Source organism: Lampris incognitus, chromosome 4, assembly GCF_029633865.1.
Source record: "Lampris incognitus isolate fLamInc1 chromosome 4, fLamInc1.hap2, whole genome shotgun sequence".
NCBI lineage: Eukaryota > Metazoa > Chordata > Actinopteri > Lampriformes > Lampridae > Lampris > Lampris incognitus.
The window spans coordinates 1016949-1038811 of NC_079214.1; the positions used below are offsets into that span (position 1 = coordinate 1016949).

At 49.6% G+C, this 21863-nt stretch overlaps 1 protein-coding gene across 5 annotated transcripts in view; it reads left to right on the forward strand.

Annotated features, from left to right (window-relative positions):
• Positions 1–21863, forward strand: part of celf1 (cugbp, Elav-like family member 1) — a 315470-nt gene that overhangs the window by 265023 nt on the left and 28584 nt on the right. For all 5 annotated transcript variants that reach the window (XM_056279257.1, XM_056279261.1, XM_056279260.1 and 2 more), the window contains 4 exons: positions 266–427; positions 12756–12825; positions 18406–18528; positions 19291–19404. In XM_056279257.1, coding sequence (XP_056135232.1) covers positions 266–427; positions 12756–12825; positions 18406–18528; positions 19291–19404 — 469 coding nt within the window. The remainder of the gene's footprint in view (positions 1–265; positions 428–12755; positions 12826–18405; positions 18529–19290; positions 19405–21863) is intronic.

Sequence of the window (21863 nt, forward strand, 5' to 3'; positions counted from 1 at the left end):
TAGACAGGTTCTCTGTGTGTTAGACAGGTTCTCTGTCTGAGGACAGGCCATCGTTTTGTGGAAACCAGGAGTTGCAGAAATGTAGTTTTTCATTGTTGCGGCTGCCAGCAGCTCTTAACCACCCAGTTGTGTGCTTGGCAACTTGGCAACTTTTAATGCAACCTGGTTGCAAATCTGCATGTTGAAATAACTGTACAAAGCTGAAATGAAGTTGAGAGATTGTATGAATACTGTGCTAATGATTCTTGGCTTCCTGCTCCCAAAGGGCTGTTCATCACCGATTGTGGTGAAGTTTGCTGACACTCAGAAGGATAAGGAGCAGAAGCGCATGGCCCAGCAGCTGCAGCAGCAGATGCAGCAACTCAATGCTGCCTCTATGTGGGGCAACCTCACAGGACTGAACAGCCTGGGCCCACAGTACCTGGCAGTGAGTAGACACACACTCTTCACATTGTCCAGGACTAATAGCTATTCGTCCTGGACAACCAAGTTTTTGCTCCCTGGACACTTTTGGGTGTATTTTATGGGGTTTCAGCTGCTGATCACGAAAATCACCTTAAAATGTTCCTATCACATACTGTTTTGGAGATATAACCTTTTTTTGTGATTTCCCGTCAGATTTCAAGTCTACGAATATATTGCCCATAAAAGCAAGCTGTTTTGCTTCATCCAAGCATGCCTGGGCAGCATTTGGTGTAGGTGCTCTGCAGATGTTGTTTTAGTCCAAGCATGCCTGGGCAGTACTCGGTGTAGGTGCTCTGCAGATGTTGTCTTAGTCCAAAGCATGCCTGCGCGGCACTCGGTGTAGGTGCTCTGCAGATGTTGTCTTAGTCCAAGCATGCCTGGGCAGCATTTGGTGTAGGTGCTCTGCAGATGTTGTCTTAGTCCAAGCATGCCTGGACAGCACTTGGTGTAGGTGCTCTGCAGATGTTGTCTTAGTCCAAGCATGCCTGGGCAGCATTTGGTGTAGGTGCTCTGCAGATGTTGTCTTCGTCCAAGCATGCCTGGGCAGTACTCGGTGTAGGTGCTCTGCAGATGTTGTCTTAGTCCAAGCATGCCTGGGCAGTACTCAGTGTAGGTGCTCTGCAGATGTTGTCTTAGTCCAAGCATGCCTGGGCAGTACTCGGTGTAGGTGCTCTGCAGATGTTATCTTAGTCCAAGCATGCCTGGGCAGCACTCGGTGTAGGTGCTCTGCAGATGTTGTCTTCGGCATGCCTGGGCATGCTTGGACTGACCAAAACAGCTTTCTTTGTGGACAGTGTACTAGCAGACTTAAAATGTGACAGGAAATCACAAAAACAGGTTATATCTACAAAACGGTCGAAGTTAGATGCTGGCAGACAGGCTATAAAAGCTGCTCACAGTTACAGATGCTGTTTGGATGCATGTTGATGCGATGAAAAAGAACTGGCCGCTCCGTAAGCATTTCATTCCAGGGCAAAAGTGTGGCGCATAAACCACTTGTCGACCCAACAAAGATATTTCTGCCTCCTCTTCATATAAAACTTGGATTGATGAAATATTTTGTTAAAGCAATGAACAAAGAAGGTGATGGATTTCACTGTCTGAGACAGATGTTTCCGAGAATAACTGATGCCAAGATTAACGAAGGCATTTTTTTTGGTCCACAAATCAGACAGGTCATCAGTGACCGGGAGGTAGAAGATCTGCTAGTGGGGCAGAGAAAATAGCATGGAAGGCATTTAAGGATGTTGCTGAGAATTTTCTTGGCAACTGCAGAGCACCAAACTTCACTGAGCTGCTTAACAACTTGCTTAAAGTACACAAAACCATGACGTGCAACACGTTGTTGAAAATTCATGTTCTGCATCACACTTGGACTTCATTGTGTCTTTGTGGATTTAAAGAAAGCATACAACAGGGTGCCGAGAGAGGAGGTGTGGTATTGTATTAGGAAGTTGGGAGTTGCAGAGAAGTATGTAGGAGTGGTGCAGGATATGTATGAGGGAGGTGTGACAATGGTGAGGTGGGTGGTTGGAATGACAGATGGGTTCAAGATGGAGGTGGGATTACATCAAGGATTGGCTCTGAGCCCTTTCTTGTTTGCAATGGTGATGGACAGGTTGACAGACGAGATCAGGCAGGAGTCTCCGTGGACTATGATGTTTGCGGATGACATTGTGATCTGTGTGACAGTAGGGTGCAGGTGGAGGAGAGCCTGGAGAGGTGGAGGTATGCACTGGAGAGAAGAGGAATGAAAGTGAGTAGGTGCAAGATGGAATACCTATGCGTGAACGAGAGGGAGGACAGTGAACGAGGGGGTGAGGATGCAAGGAGTGGAGGTGATGAAAGCACATGAGTTTAAATACTTGGGGTCAACTGTTCAAAGTAACGGAGAGTGCAGTAGAGAGGTGAAGAAGAGAGAGCAGGCAGGGTGGAGTGCGTGGAGAAGAGTGTCAGGAGTGATTTGTGACAGAAGGGTACCAGCAAGCGTTAAAGGGAAGGTTTACAAGATGGTTGTGAGACCAGCTAATATGGTTTGGAGACAGTGGCACTGACGAAAAGACAGGAGGCGGAGGTGGAGCTGGAGGTGGCAGTATTGAAGACGATAAGACTTTCATTGGGAGTGATGAAGGACAGGATTAGGAACGAGTATATTAGAGAGACAGCTCAGGTTGGACGGTTTGGAGACAAAGCAAGAGAGACAAGATTGAGATGGCTTGGACATCTTATATTGTGTTTGCTGTGTTTGTCTGTGTCTGTCTTGCACTGTTTGGTGAAGCCACAGCCCTCATTTCATTTTCAACATGTGCCTGCACATTGTTTTTAATGACAATAAAATTGAATTGAATTGAATGTGTAGAGGAGAGATGCTGGGTATATTGGGAGAAGGATGCTGAATATGGAGCTGCCAGGGAAGAGGAGAAGAGGAAGGCCAAAGAGGAGGTTTATGGATGTGGTGAGGGAGGACATGCAGGTGGCTGGTGTGACAGAGGAAGATGCAGAAGACAGGAAGAAATGGAAACGGATGATCCGCTGTGGTGACCCCTAACGGGAGCAGCCGAAAGTAGTAGTAGTAGTTTTAGTGTGTATATATATATATATATATATATATATATATATATATATAGAGAGAGAGAGAGAGAGAGAGAGAGAGAGAGAGAGAGAGAGAGAGAGAGATAGTCCCGGTGATCTTGGGAGCTGTGTCGTAGGGGACAATAGCCCCTGGTAGAGTCTCCCAAGGAAAATTGGTCCCAGGGGAGGGGCCAGACTAAGAACGATTCCCCAAAAACCCAATGAGTATATACCAGCAGAGTTACAGCACCTTGCCCAGAAAAGGGAAACCGGGGCCCCCTCCTGGAGCCAGACCTTGGAGGGGAGTTTGCCGGCGAGCATCTGGTTGCCAGGCCTTGGCCCATAGGGCCCGGTTGGGCCCAGCCCGAAAAAACAACATGGAACCCCCACCCCATGGACCCACCACACGCGGGGATAAGCATTGGGGTAGGGTGCAATGCAGGCAGGCAAAGGCGGGGATCGGGGCGTGCCAACTTCCGGCATCGCAGATTGGTCCTCACGACGTGGAATGTCCCCTCTCTGGCAGGGAAGGAGCCTGAGCTGGTGCGGGAGGTGGAGCGGTACCAACTAGATATAGTTGGGCTCACCTCCACACATAGTATGGGCTCTGGTGCCAAACACCTGGAGAGGGGCTGGACTCATTACCTTTCTGGAGTTGGCCAAGGTGACAGGCGCCAGGCGGGTGTGGGGATACTCACAAGTCCCCGGTTGAGCACCGCTGTGTTGGAGTTCTCCCCGGGGAATGAGAGGGTCGCCTCTATACGACTGCGAGTCGCTGGGGGAAAGGCTCTGACTGTTGTGTGTGCTAATGCACCGAATAGCAGTTTGGAGTATCCGGCCTTCTTGGAGTCTCTGGGTGGTGTCTTGGATTGGGTTCCGCCTTGGGACTCTATAGTTCTTCTGGGAGACTTCAACGCTAACGTAGGCAAGGATGGAGAAACCTGGAGGGGCATGATTGGGAGGAACGGCCTCCCTGACCTGAACCTGAGCGGTGCCTTGTTATTGGACTTCTGTGCGAGTTATGGATGGGCAATAACAAACACTATGTTCGAACATAAGGTAGTTCATAAGTGTACTTGGTACCAGAACACCTTAGGCCGAAGATCGATGATAGACTTTGTGGTTGTATCATCAGATCTGCGGCCGTATGTTTTGGACACCCAGGTGAAGAGAGGAGCAGAGCTGTCAACTGATCACCACCTGGTGGTGAGTTGGATCAGATGGCGGGGAAGGCTGCCGGACAGACCTCGCAAACCCAAACGTGTAGTGAGGGTGAACTGGGAATGTCTGGCAGAGGCCCCTGTCCGTGAGGTCTTCAACTCCCACCTCCGGTTCTCGTGTATCCCGAGGGAGGCTGGGGACATGGAGTCTGAGTGGGCCATGTGCAAAGCCTCTGTTGTAGATGCGGCAGGCAGGAGCTGTGGTCAAAAGGGGATCAAAAGAGGTAGTCAAAAGAGGCCATCTATGTGAAGAGGGAACGACCATCCGTGAATCGGGGGGGGGGGGGCTAAGAGTACATCTGTCACCATCTTACAATGCTGTGATTCCAACCATTCCCCAACCCTCTTTGAATAGTACACATGGCCACTGAAACTCTAGTTAATGGTCACAGCAATTTGCATATGAAACTGCTCGTTGGTTTGGGTCGTTATGCCACTGTATTGTTTATAAGGGTGGGGACACCTGCAGGTGTCATCACAGGCCACCAGGCCCTGTGATGGCCCAAAGGTGTAGTGAGGGTGAACTGGGAATGTCTGGCAGAGGCCCCTGTCTGTGAGGTCTTCAACTCCCACCTCTGGTTCTCATGTATCCCGAGGGAGGCTGGGGACATGGTGTCTGAGTGGGCCATGTTCAAAGCCTCTATTGTAGATTCGGCAGGCAGGAGCTGTGGTCGAAAGGGGATCGGTGCCTGTCGAGGTGGCAACCCAAGAACCCGCTTGTGGACACTGGTGGTGAGGGTAGCCCTCAGTCTGAAAAAAGAGGCCTTTCGAACTTGGTTGGCCCAGGGGTCTCCTGAAGCAGCAGACAGGTACCAGGAGGCCAGAAGGGCTGCCGCTTTGGCGGTTGCGAAAGCAAAAACTCGGGTGTGGGAGGAGTTCAGCGAGGCTATGGAGGAGGACTTTTGGTTGGCCTCAAGAAAGTTCTGGCAAACCATTCGGTGACTCAGGAAGGGGAAGCAGGGCTTGACTCAGGCTGTGTTCAGCCGGGGAGGGGAAATGTTGACCCAGACTGGGGATGTTGTTGAGTGGTGGAAAGAACACTTTGAGGAGCTCCTGAACCCGACTAACACGTCCTCAGTGGAGGAGGTAGAGTCTGAAGACTCAGGGGAAGCCCCACCCATATCCCTGGCAGAGGTCTCTGAGGTAGTTAAAAAGCTCTTCAGTGGCAAGGCGCCGGGTGTGGATGAGATTCACCCTGAGATGCTGAAGGCTCTGGACATTGTTGGGCTGTCTTGGTTGACATGCCTCTTCAGTGTCGCGTGGAGGTCAGGGACAGTACCTGTGGAGTGGCAGACTGGGGTGGTGGTTCCCATATTCAAAAAGGGGGACCGGAGGGTGTGCTCCAATTATCGGGGCATCACATTGCTCAGCCTCCCTGGGAAAGTCTATTCTATGGTGCTTGAAAGGAGGCTCCGAGCGATTGTCGAACCGCAGATCCAGGAGGAACAATGCTGATTCCGTCCTGGCTGTGGAACAACGAACCAACTCTTTACCCTTGCGGAAGTGCTGAGGGGGGCATGGGAGTTTGATCAACCAGTCTACATGTGTTTTGTGGACTTGGAGAAGGCTTACGACTGTGGACCCCGGGGCACTCTTTGGGGGGTACTGCGGGAGAATGGGGTACCGGGGCAGTTGCTACAAGCCATCCGGTCCTTGTATAACCAAAGTGAGAGCTGTGTCCGCATTCTTGGCAGAAAGTCAAACACATTTTCAGTGGGTGCTGGACTCTGCCAAGGTTGTCCTTTGTCTCCGATTCTGTTTGTGATATTCATGGACAGGATCGAATTGCATCTCTGCTCTTCGCAGATGATGTGGTTTTGTTGGCTTCATCAGGATGCGACCTCCGGTGCGCACTGGGGCAGTTTGCAGCTGAGTGTGAAATGGCCGGGATGAGAGTCAGCACCGCCACGTTTGAGGCCATGGTTCTCTACTGGAAAATGGTGAATCGCTCCCTCCGGGTTGTGAATGAGTTTCTTCCCCAAGTGAAGGAGTTCAAGTATCTCGGGGTGTTGTCATGAGTGAGGGTAGGATGGAGCGAGAGATTGACAGATAGATTGGTGCAGCATCAGCAGTAATGCAGACGTTGTACCGGACCATTGTGGCAAAGAAGGAGCTGAGCCGGAAGGCAAAGCTCTCTATTTACCAGTCAGTCTTTGTTCCAATCCTCACCTATGGTCATGAGCTTTGGATAGTGACCGAAAGGGTGAGATCGTGGATACAGGCGGCTGAAATGAATTTCCTCCGTAGGGTGTATACGCTCAGCCTTAGAGATAGGGTGAGGATCTCAGACATCCGGAGGGAGCTTGGAGTTGAGCCGCTGCTCCTTCGCATCAAAAGGAGCCAGTTGAGATGGTTCGGGCATCTGATTAGGATGCCTCCTGGACGCCTTCCTTTGGAGGTTTACTGGGCACGGCCAACTGGGAGGAGACCCCAGGGTAGACCCAGAATTCGCTGGAGGAACTACATGTTCAATCTGGCCTGGGAACACGTTGGGATCCCCCAGGAGGACGTTGCTGAGGAGAGGGACATCTAGAGTGCCCTACTTAACTTCCTGCCACCGCGACCCGACCCCGGAAAAGCGGCTGAAGATGATATATATATATAGATATATATAGATAGATAGATAGATAGATAGATAGATAGATAGATAGATAGATAGATAGATAGATAGTAAAATTCACTGTTAATTAAGATATGAAGGGTGTGTGTGTGCGTGCGTGTGCTTAGTCCTGACAGCTGTGCTCCTATGGTGGTAAGCACTGTATCGGGTTATCAGAACATCAACATTAAAACTCGGGTTAATGTTGCTGCCCGCTGTTGCAGTCCAGCCAAAAATAAAATGAAAAAGATCTTAAAGACATTTTTCAGTTTTGTATGATAGGACATGGCATGGATGACAACCGCATCACCCATGCCATTTCTCTGTGTAAGAGGATTGACAGCAGCTTCTCCCCCAGCTGGAGGAAAAGAAGAGAGCAGGCTGGAGTCCAGATTCAGCTGGGTCTGCCGGCTCACCAGTCAGCCACATGCTGGGGATCCAGGCAGCAAATGATCGAGAGGGTCCTGGAGAAGGAGGGAGTGCTCACAGAAGTCCTGTCCGCTGACAAAAAGTCCAGGCATCTTGTCCCTACATGGCAGGACATAGAAGTCCTGGAGGCAGTCCAGAAGGCTCTGAAACCCTTTCAGGACTTCACTGATGCTCTGTCGGGTGAGGAGTTTGTCAACCTGTCACATGTCAGACCTGTGCTACTCCTTTTCAACACAAGTCTTCTGGCACATGAAGAGGGCGATAGTGAGCTGTGCAAATCGATCAAGACGTGCACTGTGGATTACCTCAATGCCAAGTATGCCGATCAGCCACAAGTGACCTGTTGGACATGGCCTCACTTGTGGATGCACGGTTCAGGGCCAGATACATCCCAAGTGAAAAGAATGATACGTTGAAACACAAAGCTGTGTTGGAGGTGGAGTCTCTGCTGCCTGATCAGGGCAGCTGTGCCCACTGTGCCCAAGCCTGCAGACCAAGAAGCAGCAGTGTCACCAAGAACGAAGAAGAAGTCACGGGCGTAATCTTCAAACATACAGCCACCAGCACCCCACTGACACAAGAGGAGGCAACTGAAAATGAACTTTCAATATGCTTGCAGTCAGTTAGTGTAGAGAGCGATACAGATCCTCTCAAATGGTGGAGGAAACATGACATGGTCTCTCCAGCACTGAGCCACCTGGCAAAGAAGTGTCTTGTGTACCAGCCGCCAGTTCCCCTTCCCAAAGGCTTTTAACATTGTAACCTGCCACAGGGCATCCCTAAAGCCTGGGGCTGATGACTTGCTAGTTCTCCTTCCACAGAACCTGTAAGAGATGTACAGGGCTACATGCAGGAACTGTCGAAAATACTGAGATATATATCATGAACAACCATAGAGCCTGAAAATACCAACATATATATCATGTATCACGTTGCAGCCTGAAAATACCAACATATATATCATGTACCGCCTTGCAATCCGAAAATACCAACATATATATCATGTATCGCCATGCAGCCTGAAAATACCAACATAGATATCATGTACCGCCATGCAGCCGTATCACATTGCAGCCCGAAAATACCAACATAGATATCATGTATCACATTGCAGCCCGAAAATACCAACATAGATATCATGTACCGCTATGCAGCCGTATCACATTGCAGCCCGAAAATACCAACATACATATCACATACCGCCTCGCAGCCCAAAAATACCAACATATATATATCATGTACCACCATGCAGCCTGAAGATACCAACATATATATCATGTATCACCTTGCATCCCAAAAAACGAACATTCATATCATGTACTGCCATGCAGCCTGAAAATACCAAAATAACTATCATGTACCGCCTTGCAATCCGAAAATACCAACATATATATCATGTACCGCCATGCAGCCTGAAAATACCAACATATATATCATGTACCGCCATGCAGCCTGAAAATACCAACATATATATCATGTATCACATTGCAGCCTTAAAATACCAACATACAGTGCATCCGGAAAGTATTCACACCCCTTCACTTTCCCCACATGTTGTTATGTTACAGCCTTATTCCAAAATGGATTAAATTCCTTTTTTTTTCTCATCAATCTACACACAATACCCCATAATGACAAAGTGGAAAAGGTTTGGTAGAAATTTTTGCAAATTTATTAAAAATAAAAATCTTAAATATTGCATGTACATAACTATTTGCACCCTTTGCTATGACACTCACAATTAAGCTCAGGTTCATCCTGTTTCCACTGATCATCCTTGAGATGTTTCTACATCTTGATTGGAGTCCACCTGTAGTAAATTCAATTGATTGGACATGATTTGGAAAGGCACACACCTGTTTATATAAGGTCCCACTGTTGACAGTGCATGTCAGAGCAGAAACCAAGCCATGAAGTCAAAGGAATCGTCTGTGGACCTTCGAGACAGGATTGTATCGAGGCACAGATCTGGGGAAGGGTACAAAAAATTCTACAGCTTTGAAGGTCCCGAAGAGCACAGTGGTCTCCATCATTCGTAAATGGAAGAAGTTTGGATCCACCAGGACTCTTCCTAGAGCTGGCCGCCCAGCCAAACTGAGCAATCGGGGGAGAAGGGCCTTGGTCAGGGAGGTGACCAAGAACCCCATGGTCACTCTGACAGAGCTCCAGCGTTCCTCTGTGGAGATGGGAGAACCTTCCAGAAGGACAACCATCTCTGCAGCACTCCACCAATCAGGCCTTTATGGTAGAGTGGCCAGACGGAAGCCTTTGCTCAGTAAAAGGCACATGACAGCCTGCTTGGAGTTTGCCAGAAAGCACCTCAAGGACTCTCAGACCACGAGAAACAAGATTCTCTGGTCTGATGAAACCAAGATTGAACTCCTTGGCCTGAATGCCAAACGTCACGTCTGAAGGAAACCAGGCACCTCTCATCACCTTGCTAATACCATCCCTACAGTGAAGCATGGTGGTGGCAGCATCATGCTGTGGGGATGTTTTTCAGCGGCAGGAACCGGGAGACTAGTCAGGATCGAGGGAAAGATGAATGGAGTAAAGTACAGAGAGATCCTTGATGAAAACCTGCTCCAGAGCACTCAGGACCTCAGACTGGGGCGAAGGTTTACCTTTCAACACGACAATGACCCTAAACACACAGCCAAGACAACAAAGGAGTGGCTTCGGGACAAGTCTGTGAATGTCCTTGAGTGGCCCAGCCAGAGCCCAGACTTGAACCCCATTGAACATCTCTGGAAAGACCTGAAAATAGCTGTGCAGCGACGCTCCCCATCTAATCTTACAGAGCTCGAGAGGATCTGCAGAGAAGAATGGGAGAAATACCCCAAATATAGGTGTGCCAAGCTTGTAGCTTCATACCCAAGAAGACTTGCGGCTGTAATTGCTGCCAAGGGTGCCTCAACCAAGTACTGAGTAAAGGGTGTGAATACTTATGTACATGCAATATTTCAGTTTTTTATTTTTAATAAATTTGCAAAAATTTCTAAAAAACCTTTTTCACTTTGTAATTATGGGGTATTGTGTGTAGATTGATGAGAAAAAAAGGAATGTAATCCATTTTGGAATAAGGCTGTATCATAACAAAATGTGGGGAAAGTGAAGGGGTGTGAATACTTTACGGATGCACTGTATATATCATGTACCACCTTGCAGCCTGAAAATACCAACATATATATCATGTACCACCTTGCAGCATGAAAATACCGACATATATATAATGTACCGCCTTGCAGCCTGAAAATACCACCATATACACTGCTCAAAAAAATAAAGGGAACACCTAAAAACACAATATAGACCTCGATGAATGAAATATTTCAGCTGAAAATCTTTATTTATTAGACAGAGGAATGTGTTTAGAGCAAAATAACCTAAGAATGATCAATGGAAATCAAAATCATTAGCCCATTAAGGTCTGGATTCAGAATCATACTCAAAATCAAAGTGGAAAATGAGAACATAGGCTGATCCAACTTCTGTGGAAATTCTTCAAGACGATTCAAAATGAGGCTCAGTAGTGTGTGTGACCTCCACGTGCCTGTATGCACTCCCTACAACGTCTGGGCATGCTCCTGATGAGACGATGGATGGTCTCCTGAGGGATCTCCTCCCAGACCTGGATCAGGGCATCGGTCAACTCCTGGACAGTCTGTGGTGCGACATCGCGTTGGCGGATGGTACGAAACATGATGTCCCAGAGGTGCTCGATTGGATTCAGGTCCTGGGAACGTGCAGGCCAGTCCATAGCATCAATGCCCTCGACATACAGGAACTGCTGACACACACTGGCCACATGAGGACGAGCATTGTCATGCATGAGCAGGAACCCAGGGCCCACTGCACCAGCATATGGTCTGACAATGGGTCTGAGGATCTCATCCCGGTACCTAATGGCAGTCATGGTACCTCTGGCTAGCACGTAGAGGTCTGTGCAGCCCTCCAAGGATATGCCTCCCCAGACCATCACTGACCCACCGCCAAACCGGTCATGCTGGAGGATGTTGCAGGCAGCAGAACGTTCTCCACAGCATCTCCAGACTCTCTCATGTCTGTCACATGTGTTCAGTGTGAACCTGCTCTCATCTGTGAAGAGCACAGGGCGCCAATGGCGAATCTGCCAACCAAGATGTTCTCTGGCAAAGGTCAATCGGGCTGCACGGTGTTGGGCTGTGAGCACAGGCCCCAATTGTGGACGTCGGGCCCTCATACCATCCTCATGCATTCTGTTTCTCACTGTTTGAGCAGAAACCTGCACATTAGTGGCCTGTTGAAGGTGGTTTTGTAGGGCTCCGGCAGTGCTCCTCCTGTTCCTCCTTGCACAAAGGACCAGATAGCGGTCCTGCTGCGGGGTTGTTGTCCTCCTGCGGCCCCCTCCACGTCTCCTGGTGTACTGGCCTGTCTCCTGGTACCTCCTCCATGCTCTGGACACTGTGCTGGGAGACGCATCAAATCTTCTTGCCACAGCACGCATTGATGTGCCATCCTGGATGAGCTGCACTACCTGAGCAACTTCTGTAGGTTGCAGATACCGCCTCATGCCACCTCTAGTGGTGAGGGCACTAGCACAATGAAAAACTAACCAAAGATCGGCCAGAAAAGATGAGGACAGGCAAATGGTCTGTGGCCACTACCTGCAAATCCATTCCTGTTATAGGGGTTGTCTTGCAAATTGTCTAATTTCCACCAGGTGGAAATTAGACAATTTACCAACAGGTGAAATTGATTCACAAATCAGTGTTGCTTCCTAACTGGACAGGTTGATATCTCAAAAGTGTGATTGACTTGGAGCTACATTGCATTGCTTATGTGTTCCCTTTATTTTTTTGAGCAGTGTATATCATGTACCGACTTGCAGCCTTAAAATACCAACATATATACCATGTACCACCTTGCAGCATGAAAATACCAACATATATACCATGTACCACCTTGCAACATGAAAATACCAACATATATATCATGTACCACCTTGCAGCCTGAAAATATCAAGATATGACGTTTGGTCCTTATCGTCTAGTGTGACTATAAACCCATGGAAATAACAACATGTAAGGAGAAAAGTGTTCCGGCAGTTGTCGACTATGACTAGTGTTTTGTGTTGGCTTGCTGAAGCTAAAATATTCATTAAGTTGGTTAAAATTAGCCGTTGTTAGGGCTGATCTTGACTACCGTCGCTGATGGCTACCACTGTGCTCTCACCAGTGTCTCTTCCTGTTTTAGATTTGGTTGTAGCCTTGTGAAACACTTCTTCATGACTGCTACCTCTCTTCCCTTGTTGAGCTTCACTCTTTAACAACTTACTGTCTCCGACTATGATATGTTGTTCGGTCATTCAAATGTCTCCACATTTCCCTCCCATTTCTTCTCTCATCTTCACTTCTCTGTCATTACCCCGGTCTCTCCTGATGACAAGCGTACTGATGGTGCTTCTCTCTGTATGTGGTGTCCATGTTCAGCTTTATCTACAGCTGCTGCAGCAGTCTGCCTCTACGGGGAATGCACTCAATAATCTACACCCCATCTCAGGTGAGGGTGCGCTGTACTCACTGTCCCACTAGTACATCCACACACATACAGTTGAACCCGCTTCAGTTGGTCCGCCCGGGGAGGGAAGACTCAAGTCAGCTTGACAGGGGCTCACGTTAACAGCAGGTGGTGAAGGGTGCAGGTGTTGAAAGGTGCGGGTGTTTGATTACTGCATACATGGACCTTGAGTTAACCGAGAGGTTGTTTGGTACTCATCGTACACCAACCACACATGTATAGTTGCAAAAACCTTGCAAGTGTGGGTGGGTTGTTTTTTTGTTTGTTTTTTTTTTTTGCTATGAATTTTAAAAATAAGATTGAACGTCATTAATTTAATATGCTGGGGCCTCTGGAACAAAATATATTTGTGATGTTGTGTGTCAGTGGCCAATAATCTTCGCCCACCCTGTTTTCTCTGTTTATATGTAGGCTACTTGTGTTCTTTTAATCTACTGGGCGTGGGTTGTTTGTTTTTTTTGCTGTTTTTTTTTTGGGGGGGGGGCTTTTGTTGATTTTCTTCTTTTTTTTTATCGCGGGGACTAGTTAGAAAGTTTGCAAAAAGAAAATCCTTGGAGTAACCTAATACAGCCCTTCTTATCCCATCACCCACTCACTGGGCCTCAGCGTCTGTAGGTAAGAATGCATATATGTCATCAGCTCTGTATGTGGAACTAGTGAGAGGAGGAGTGGTCTTAGATGACAGCCTCATCTAAGCATACCATTTCTCCTCATTAACCCACCTACTATCCGCCCACACTTCACCACCTCGATAACATTGGGCCTTATTCATCAATCATTCATACGTACAAATTTGTTCTGACATAACCATGGAATTTATTTTGGCTCTCAAGACTGTCTGACAGTCAGAAGCAGAGCCTGATGGGTATTTGTAGTTCCTTCCCCCTGACATCTATTGTCTACCTCTTGCAACGAGCCGTCACCCAAGCTTGTAAAGGCACCAGTGTTAGCCAGCTGGTGTCTAAATGCAGGGGTTACCCAGACACCAGTGTTAGCCGGCTGGCGTCCACATGCAGGGGTTACCCAGACACTGGTGTTAGCCAGGCGTCTACATGCAGGGGTTACCCAGACACTGGTGTTAGCCGGCTGGCGTCCACATGCAGGGGTTACCCAGACACTGGTGTTAGCCGGCTGGCGTCCACATGCAGGGGTTACCCAGACACCGGTGTTAGCCGGCTGGCGTCTACAGCCAGGGGTTACCCAGACACCGGTGTTAGCCAGCTGGCGTCTACATGCAGGGGTTACCCAGACACCGGTGTTAGCCGGCTGGCATCTACAACCAGGGGTTACCCAGACACCAGTGTTAGCCGGCTGGCGTCTACAGCCAGGGGTTACCCAGACACCGGTGTTAGCCAGCTGGTGTCCACATGCAGGGGTTACCCAGACACCGGTGTTAGCCAGCTGGTGTCCACATGCAGGGGTTACCCAGACACCGGTGTTAGCCAGCTGGCGTCCACATGCAGGGGTTACCCAGACACCGGTGTTAGCCAGCTGGCGTCCACATGCAGGGGTTACCCAGACACCGGTGTTAGCCAGCTGGTGTCCACATGCAGGGGTTACCCAGACACGGTGTTAGCCAGCTGGTGTCTACATGCAGGGGTTACCCAGACACCGGTGTTAGCCAGCTGGTGTCTAAATGCAGGGGTTACCCAGACACCAGTGTTAGCCGGCTGGCGTCCACATGCAGGGGTTACCCGGACACCGGTGTTAGCCAGCTGGCGTCCACATGCAGGGGTTACCCAGACACTGGTGTTAGCCAGGCGTCTACATGCAGGGGTTACCCAGACACTGGTGTTAGCCGGCTGGCGTCCACATGCAGGGGATACCCAGACACTGGTGTTAGCCAGCTGGCGTCTACATGCAGGGGTTACCCAGACACCGGTGTTAGCCGGCTGGCGTCTACAGCCAGGGGTTACCCAGACACCAGTGTTAGCCGGCTGGCGTCTACAGCCAGGGGTTACCCAGACACCGGTGTTAGCCAGCTGGCGTCCACATGCAGGGGTTACCCGGACACCGGTGTTAGCCAGCTGGCGTCCACATGCAGGGGTTACCCAGACACCGGTGTTAGCCGGCTGGCGTCTACAGCCAGGGGTTACCCAGACACCGGTGTTAGCCGGCTGGCGTCCACATGCAGGGGTTACCCAGACACCGGTGTTAGCCAGCTGGTGTCTACATGCAGGGGTTACCCAGACACCGGTGTTAGCCAGCTGGCGTTTACAGCCAGGGGTTACCCAGACAGCGGTGTTAGCCAGCTGGTGTCTACAGCCAGGGGTTACCCGGACACCGGTGTTAGCCAGCTGGCGTCCACATGCAGGGGTTACCCAGACACCGGTGTTAGCCGGCTGGTGTCTACAGCCAGGGGTTACCCAGACACCGGTGTTAGCCGGCTGGTGTCTACAGCCAGGGGTTACCCAGACACCGGTGTTAGCCGGCTGGCGTCTACAGCCAGGGGTTACCCAGACACCGGTGTTAGCCGGCTGGCGTCCACATGCAGGGGTTACGCAGACACCGGTGTTAGCCAGCTGGTGTCTACATGCAGGGGTTACCCAGACACGGTGTTAGCCGGCTGGTGTCTGCATGCAGGGGTTACCCAGACACCGGTGTTAGCCAGCTGGTGTCTACATGCAGGGGTTACCCAGACACCGGTGTTAGCCAGCTGGCGTCCACATGCAGGGGTTACCCAGACACCGGTGTTAGCCGGCTGGTGTCTGCATGCAGGGGTTACCCAGACACCGGTGTTAGCCAGCTGGTGTCTACATGCAGGGGTTACCCAGACACCAGTGTTAGCCGGCTGGCGTCTACAGCCAGGGGTTACCCAGACACCGGTGTTAGCCAGCTGGCGTCCACATGCAGGGGTTACCCAGACACCGGTGTTGGCCAGCTGGCATCCACATGCAGGGGTTACCCAGACACCAGTGTTAGCCGGCTGGCATCCACATGCAGGGGTTACCCAGACACCAGTGTTAGCCGGCTGGCGTCTACAGCCAGGGGTTACCCAGACACCGGTGTTAGCCAGCTGGCGTCCACATGCAGGGGTTACCCGGACACCGGTGTTAGCCAGCTGGCGTCTACATGGAGGGGTTACCCAGACACCGGTGTTAGCCAGCTGGTGTCCACATGCAGGGGTTACCCAGACACCGGTGTTAGCCAGCTGGCGTCTACATGCAGGGGTTACCCAGACACCGGTGTTAGCCGGCTGGTGTCTGCATGCAGGGGTTACCCAGACACCGGTGTTAGCCAGCTGGTGTCTACATGCAGGGGTTACCCAGACACCAGTGTTAGCCGGCTGGCGTCTACAGCCAGGGGTTACCCAGACACTGGTGTTAGCCAGCTGGCGTCCACATGCAGGGGTTACCCGGACACCGGTGTTAGCCAGCTGGCGTCTACAGCCAGGGGTTACCCAGACACCGGTGTTAGCCAGCTGGCGTCCACATGCAGGGGTTACCCGGACACCGGTGTTAGCCAGCTGGCGTCTACATGCAGGGGTTACCCAGACACCGGTGTTAGCCGGCTGGTGTCCACATGCAGGGGTTACCCAGACACCGGTGTTAGCCGGCTGGTGTCTGCATGCAGGGGTTACCCAGACACCGGTGTTAGCCAGCTGGTGTCTACATGCAGGGGTTACCCAGACACCAGTGTTAGCCGGCTGGCGTCTACAGCCAGGGGTTACCCAGACACCAGTGTTAGCCAGCTGGCGTTCACATGCAGGGGTTCCCCAGACACCGGTGTTAGCCGGCTGGCGTCCGCATGCAGGGGTTACCCAGACACCAGTGTTAGCCAGCTGGCGTTCACATGCAGGGGTTCCCCAGACACCGGTGTTAGCCAGCTGGTGTCTACAGCCAGGGGTTACCCAGACACCGGTGTTAGCCAGCTGGTGTCTGCATGCAGGGGTTACCCAGACACCGGTGTTAGCCAGCTGGTGTCTGCATGCAGGGGTTACCCAGACACCAGTGTTAGCCGGCTGGCGTCTACAGCCAGGGGTTACCCAGACACCGGTTTTAGCCAGCTGGCGTCCACATGCAGGGGTTACCCGGACACCGGTGTTAGCCAGCTGGCGTCTACATGCAGGGGTTACCCAGACACCGGTGTTAGCCGGCTGGTGTCTGCATGCAGGGGTTACCCAGACACCGGTGTTAGCCAGCTGGCATCCACATGCAGGGGTTACCCAGACACCGGTGTTAGCCAGCTGGCGTCCACATGCAGGGGTTACCCAGACACCGGTGTTAGCCAGCTGGTGTCTACATGCAGGGGTTACCCAGACACCGGTGTTAGCCAGCTGGTGTCCACATGCAGGGGTTACCCAGACACCGGTGTTAGCCAGCTGGTGTCTACATGCAGGGGTTACCCAGACACCGGTGTTAGCCGGCTGGCGTCCACATGCAGGGGTTACCCGGACACCGGTGTTAGCCAGCTGGCGTCTACATGCAGGGGTTACCCAGACACCGGTGTTAGCCGGCTGGTGTCTGCATGCAGGGGTTACCCAGACACCGGTGTTAGCCAGCTGGCATCCACATGCAGGGGTTACCCAGACACCGGTGTTAGCCAGCTGGCGTCCACATGCAGGGGTTACCCAGACACCGGTGTTAGCCAGCTGGTGTCTACATGCAGGGGTTACCCAGACACCGGTGTTAGCCAGCTGGTGTCCACATGCAGGGGTTACCCAGACACCGGTGTTAGCCAGCTGGCGTCCACATGCAGGGGTTACCCAGACACCGGTGTTAGCCGGCTGGCGTCCACATGCATGGATTACCCAGGTTCTACACTAGTCTCTGTGACAGACTTCAGGGTTGAATGATGCCATGGGTGTGTAAGACATTTTTACGTACAAAGTGATGAATGAGGCCCAGTGTCAGAGTGATTTTACCAGCACCGCCTGTTGTCTGTCTTCTCTGTTCACACCTACAGCTTGTCTGTGATGTACGGGCAACATTTGTTCACACATAACATGACACTGATTTCTGTCTCGTTCCATGAACCTGGACAATGCCTTTCATACTGCAAACCACGGCATCTATAGCTGTAACATTAACTTTATTTATTCATTATTTTGGCATTCTTGATTTTTCATATGTAAGTCTTCAGCACAGCTGCCTATTGGCTTCATCTTCTGCACAGACTGAAAGCGGCTCTCTCATTTCTACATCAGTCCATTCTCCAGACATTTTTAAATATGCTCGTACTTTGACTGGTTTACAAATAAATCTCTCACTTCAGATGAAGGTCTGCTGTGAACAAGTTGCAGATACAGTCCCTCAGATGGTGAACCTAGAATGATTAAATTGAGTTAAACTGTATTGAAACACAGCTTTATAATGACAGACGTCATCTAGCTAATAGGGTTCTCAGCTAATCCAACTTCCACTTATCCGAGGTCAGATTGGTTTAGAAATATGCAAGTTTTGTCAGGACTTTAAACCCTTGTTGTCAGTGTATTCCATTTTTCAGAGTTCAACTAAAGTGGGTTCAGCTGTATCCTGTGCACCAGTTGTTTCCTGTCATGTTTGTTGAGTAGGTCTGTTTGCTCAGATGTTTTCCGCTGCTGTAATGCTGTTTGTTTCTCAGGTCTGAACGCCATGCAGAACCTGGCTGCACTGGCAGCAGCAGCTAGTGCCACACAGGCAACACCCACTGGCTCCAGTGCCATGACAACATCAAGTAGCCCACTCAGCGTGCTCACCAGCTCAGGTGCGTATGGTGCGGTAGTCACGCATATGAGCACAGTCTGCTACACTTGTTTTCAAGACATACTTGCATCAAAATCCGACTTTTCCTGCTGTTAATCGATGTAAGGAGTGTGGCTGTGATCGATGAGACAAATGGTAGCCCTAAAATCACATGTATGGCCAGGCGAGAGATATCGGCAGTCGAGTAACATTTCCAGTTGGCAAAACTGTGGTAACTTGCCTTGTCATGAATTACCTTTAGCATAGAGGGCGTGTCTGTAGCGGGACGCTGTAAAAGTGGAGACACACCCTTTTGGCTCGAAGGAATACGGCTGTATTGGCTGAGCAACATATTCGTGAGGCGATTAGTCAACTTCCACTGAGAAAGAGGACTCGTCTTCCACTTCTACATCCTCAACCTCAAAGCTGCTGTCAGTGGTCTCGTTGCTGGCCTTTTTTTTTTTTTTTTTTTTTGGTAACATGACGACAGAGCAGGAAGGGGGCTGTGAACAGTGACTTTTTCATTTTTCAACAGCAAGCGGTTTAGCCCCAATATTTAGCCCACCCAGCCACACCCACATGACCACCCTGAATTTCTGTAGCCAATAGCTATGAAATCATAAAACCACACCTACCTTTCGGTTGTAATTCAAACCACCTGTGTTAAACATGTGCTCGGAAACAGCATGAAGGTATCTCTTTAAAGCAACTGCTGTGGAATTATGATTATGATCTGGCGTAGACATAATTGCAATTAACTTTTGCTTCCTGTGCTCCCCAGCAGGCTCCTCTCCCACCTCAAGCAGCAATTCATCAGTCAATCCTATGGCTTCTCTGGGAGCACTCCAGTCTTTGGCTGCAGGGGCTGGAGCCGGCCTCAACATGGGCTCACTGGCAGGTATGAACAACAGGTGTTAGATGGTGTATGTCACATGCAATATATCTTGGTCTGGCCAACATAATAGTCTTTATTTATTTATATATCCGTTTTTTATTTTCTCCCTTTTTAGTCTTAATGTGGCAGTCAGTTCCCTGTTCTCCCAAGGCTCTTCTATTGCATGACCCCTACTTCAGTTTGAGAGGGCATAGAGTTGTGTATTCTCCTTCCTCAGGGGGAACTCAACATTTGCCGAGCATTTTCCCCAGATCTACCTGTAGCTATACAGCCGCACTACCACCTTCGGGAATCATTCATTTAAATTGCCTGGTATTACCTCTACTTGCTCTCCACCCGAGAGTGTTGCTAGTTGTTCTACCTGTGGCACTTGCCCAGCCATAGACAACGCTGGGCATTGGGATGCTAGCTTATCATCCTGCAGCACCATTTGAGTCCTCCTATATAGCACTCAAATCTGAAAGTGCTTTCCATGCAAGTAGCAAATCTCCCAAAATACTAATACACCAAAACATTAACAGCGAATGAAGACAAAGGGGCGAAAGCTATTAGAAGAGATGATGTAAGTAGCGATCTGAAACAGTATGATACAAGATTAAGGAAAAATACCGTGACTCTAAAAGAATGCCTTCCAATTGAGGCAGACTTTTTAAGAAGTGGTTTAAAAGAGGACACTGAGTTTGCTCCCCTACCATCCTCAGTCAGGTTGTTCCAATTTTCCTAGTGGCCTGACAGCAAAAGCCAGACTACCCTTAGTCTTTAGTCGGACTTTGGAACAGCCAAGAAAGCTTTGGCATGGTTCTCATACAGAGTTAAATGATGTGGCAAAGAGTTACGAGCATGAAGTAGTAATTAAATTGTTAAAATCAGTTCTCAAATGTTTAGGCAACAGTCAGTTCAAAACATACAGGTAATCAGGGAATGAAAGCTTAAATAGGGGTGCTGTGATCCTGTCTCTTGGACTGCGTTAAAAGCCTAGTAGTAGAGTTTTGGTCAACTTTAACACATTCTAAAGTTTTCGGTTTTAGGCACGTAAAACTGCCATTTCAGTGGTCTGGGCTAGAATATAACTCTCATAATTGCTTAAGTTAACCTTGTAGTTAAGACCACACAAGGTGAGGCCAAATTCAGACAAAGTCTTTGGAGTCTTTGGTGAGTCCAAGTCAACACTTAGACCGAAGCTTATTGACTCCGAGTCAAGTCCATAACTTTAAGGTGGCGAGTCCAACTCAAGACCAGTGGGAACAAAACTTCTGTAAAGACTGACACCACAACAATTGAACACCGTGACTATAACTGTAGAACCGGCAGCCATACCAACCTGGACCCTGGTTACCAGCATCCGTACCAACGTGGACCCTGGTTACCAGCAGCCGTACCAACTTGGACCCTGGTTACCAGCAGCCATACCAACATGGACCCTGGTTACCAGCAGCCATACCAACATGGACCCTGGTTACCAGCAGCCGTACCAACATGGACCCTGGTTACCAGCAGCCGTACCAACATGGACCTTGGTTACCAGCAGCCATGCCAACATGGACCCTGGTTCTGCTGCATAACAGAAGCTAAGCAGGTGTGGGCTTGGCTAGTACTTTGATGGGAGACCTCCCAGGAAAACTGAGTTGTTGCTGGAAATGGTGTTGGTGGGCCAGTAGGGGGCAGTCTTCCCTCTGGCCCTATTAAACAGCAAATATTCCAGTGCAGTGACGGGGACACTGTGCTGTAGGAGATGCCGTCCTTCAGATGAGATGTTAAACCGAGGTCCTGACTCACTGTGGTCATTAAAGACCCCATGCCAATTATCACAAAGAGTAAGGATTCCCCGGTGCCCTGGCAACATTCCCAACCTGGCTCTCCCCCTCTGGCCACCTGATCATCCCCCCATGTAGCTGGCTCAATGATTCCTCCCTCTCCACCTCAAGCTGATGTGTGGTGAGCGTTCTGGTGCAAAATAGCTGCCGTGCATCAGCCAGGTGGTGCTACACATTGGTGGTGGTTGAAATGAGTTACCCCCTTCAATATGAAGCGCTTCGGGTATCTAGACAAAGTGCTATATAAATGTAATCCATTAGTGTTATTATTGTAGTAGTCTACCATTGTTGTAAAAGTCACTGTTTCACTACACTATAATATTTATTTAGGCCTTTTCCTCTCTGCCAAGGAATGTTTCTGATTCTAATTTCCCAGTTTCAGAGACATCACTTAAAAAGATTAGATTGCACTTTTTTGATCTCCTCAGAGGAAGTTTGATATTCATTCAGTAAAAGAGAAAAAATAAATTGAATTCTTGTACTCCACTGCTCTTAGAAAAACGCCCACAAGTTCGGCCTGTCCGAAACTGAGTCATGTTCAAGTCATTATGCTGAGAAGTGTGAGACGAGACTGACGTTGACAAAATACGGACTCTAGTTTATTTAAAGGAAGTTTCTTGACACCACCTATTAACATCAGATAGGCAG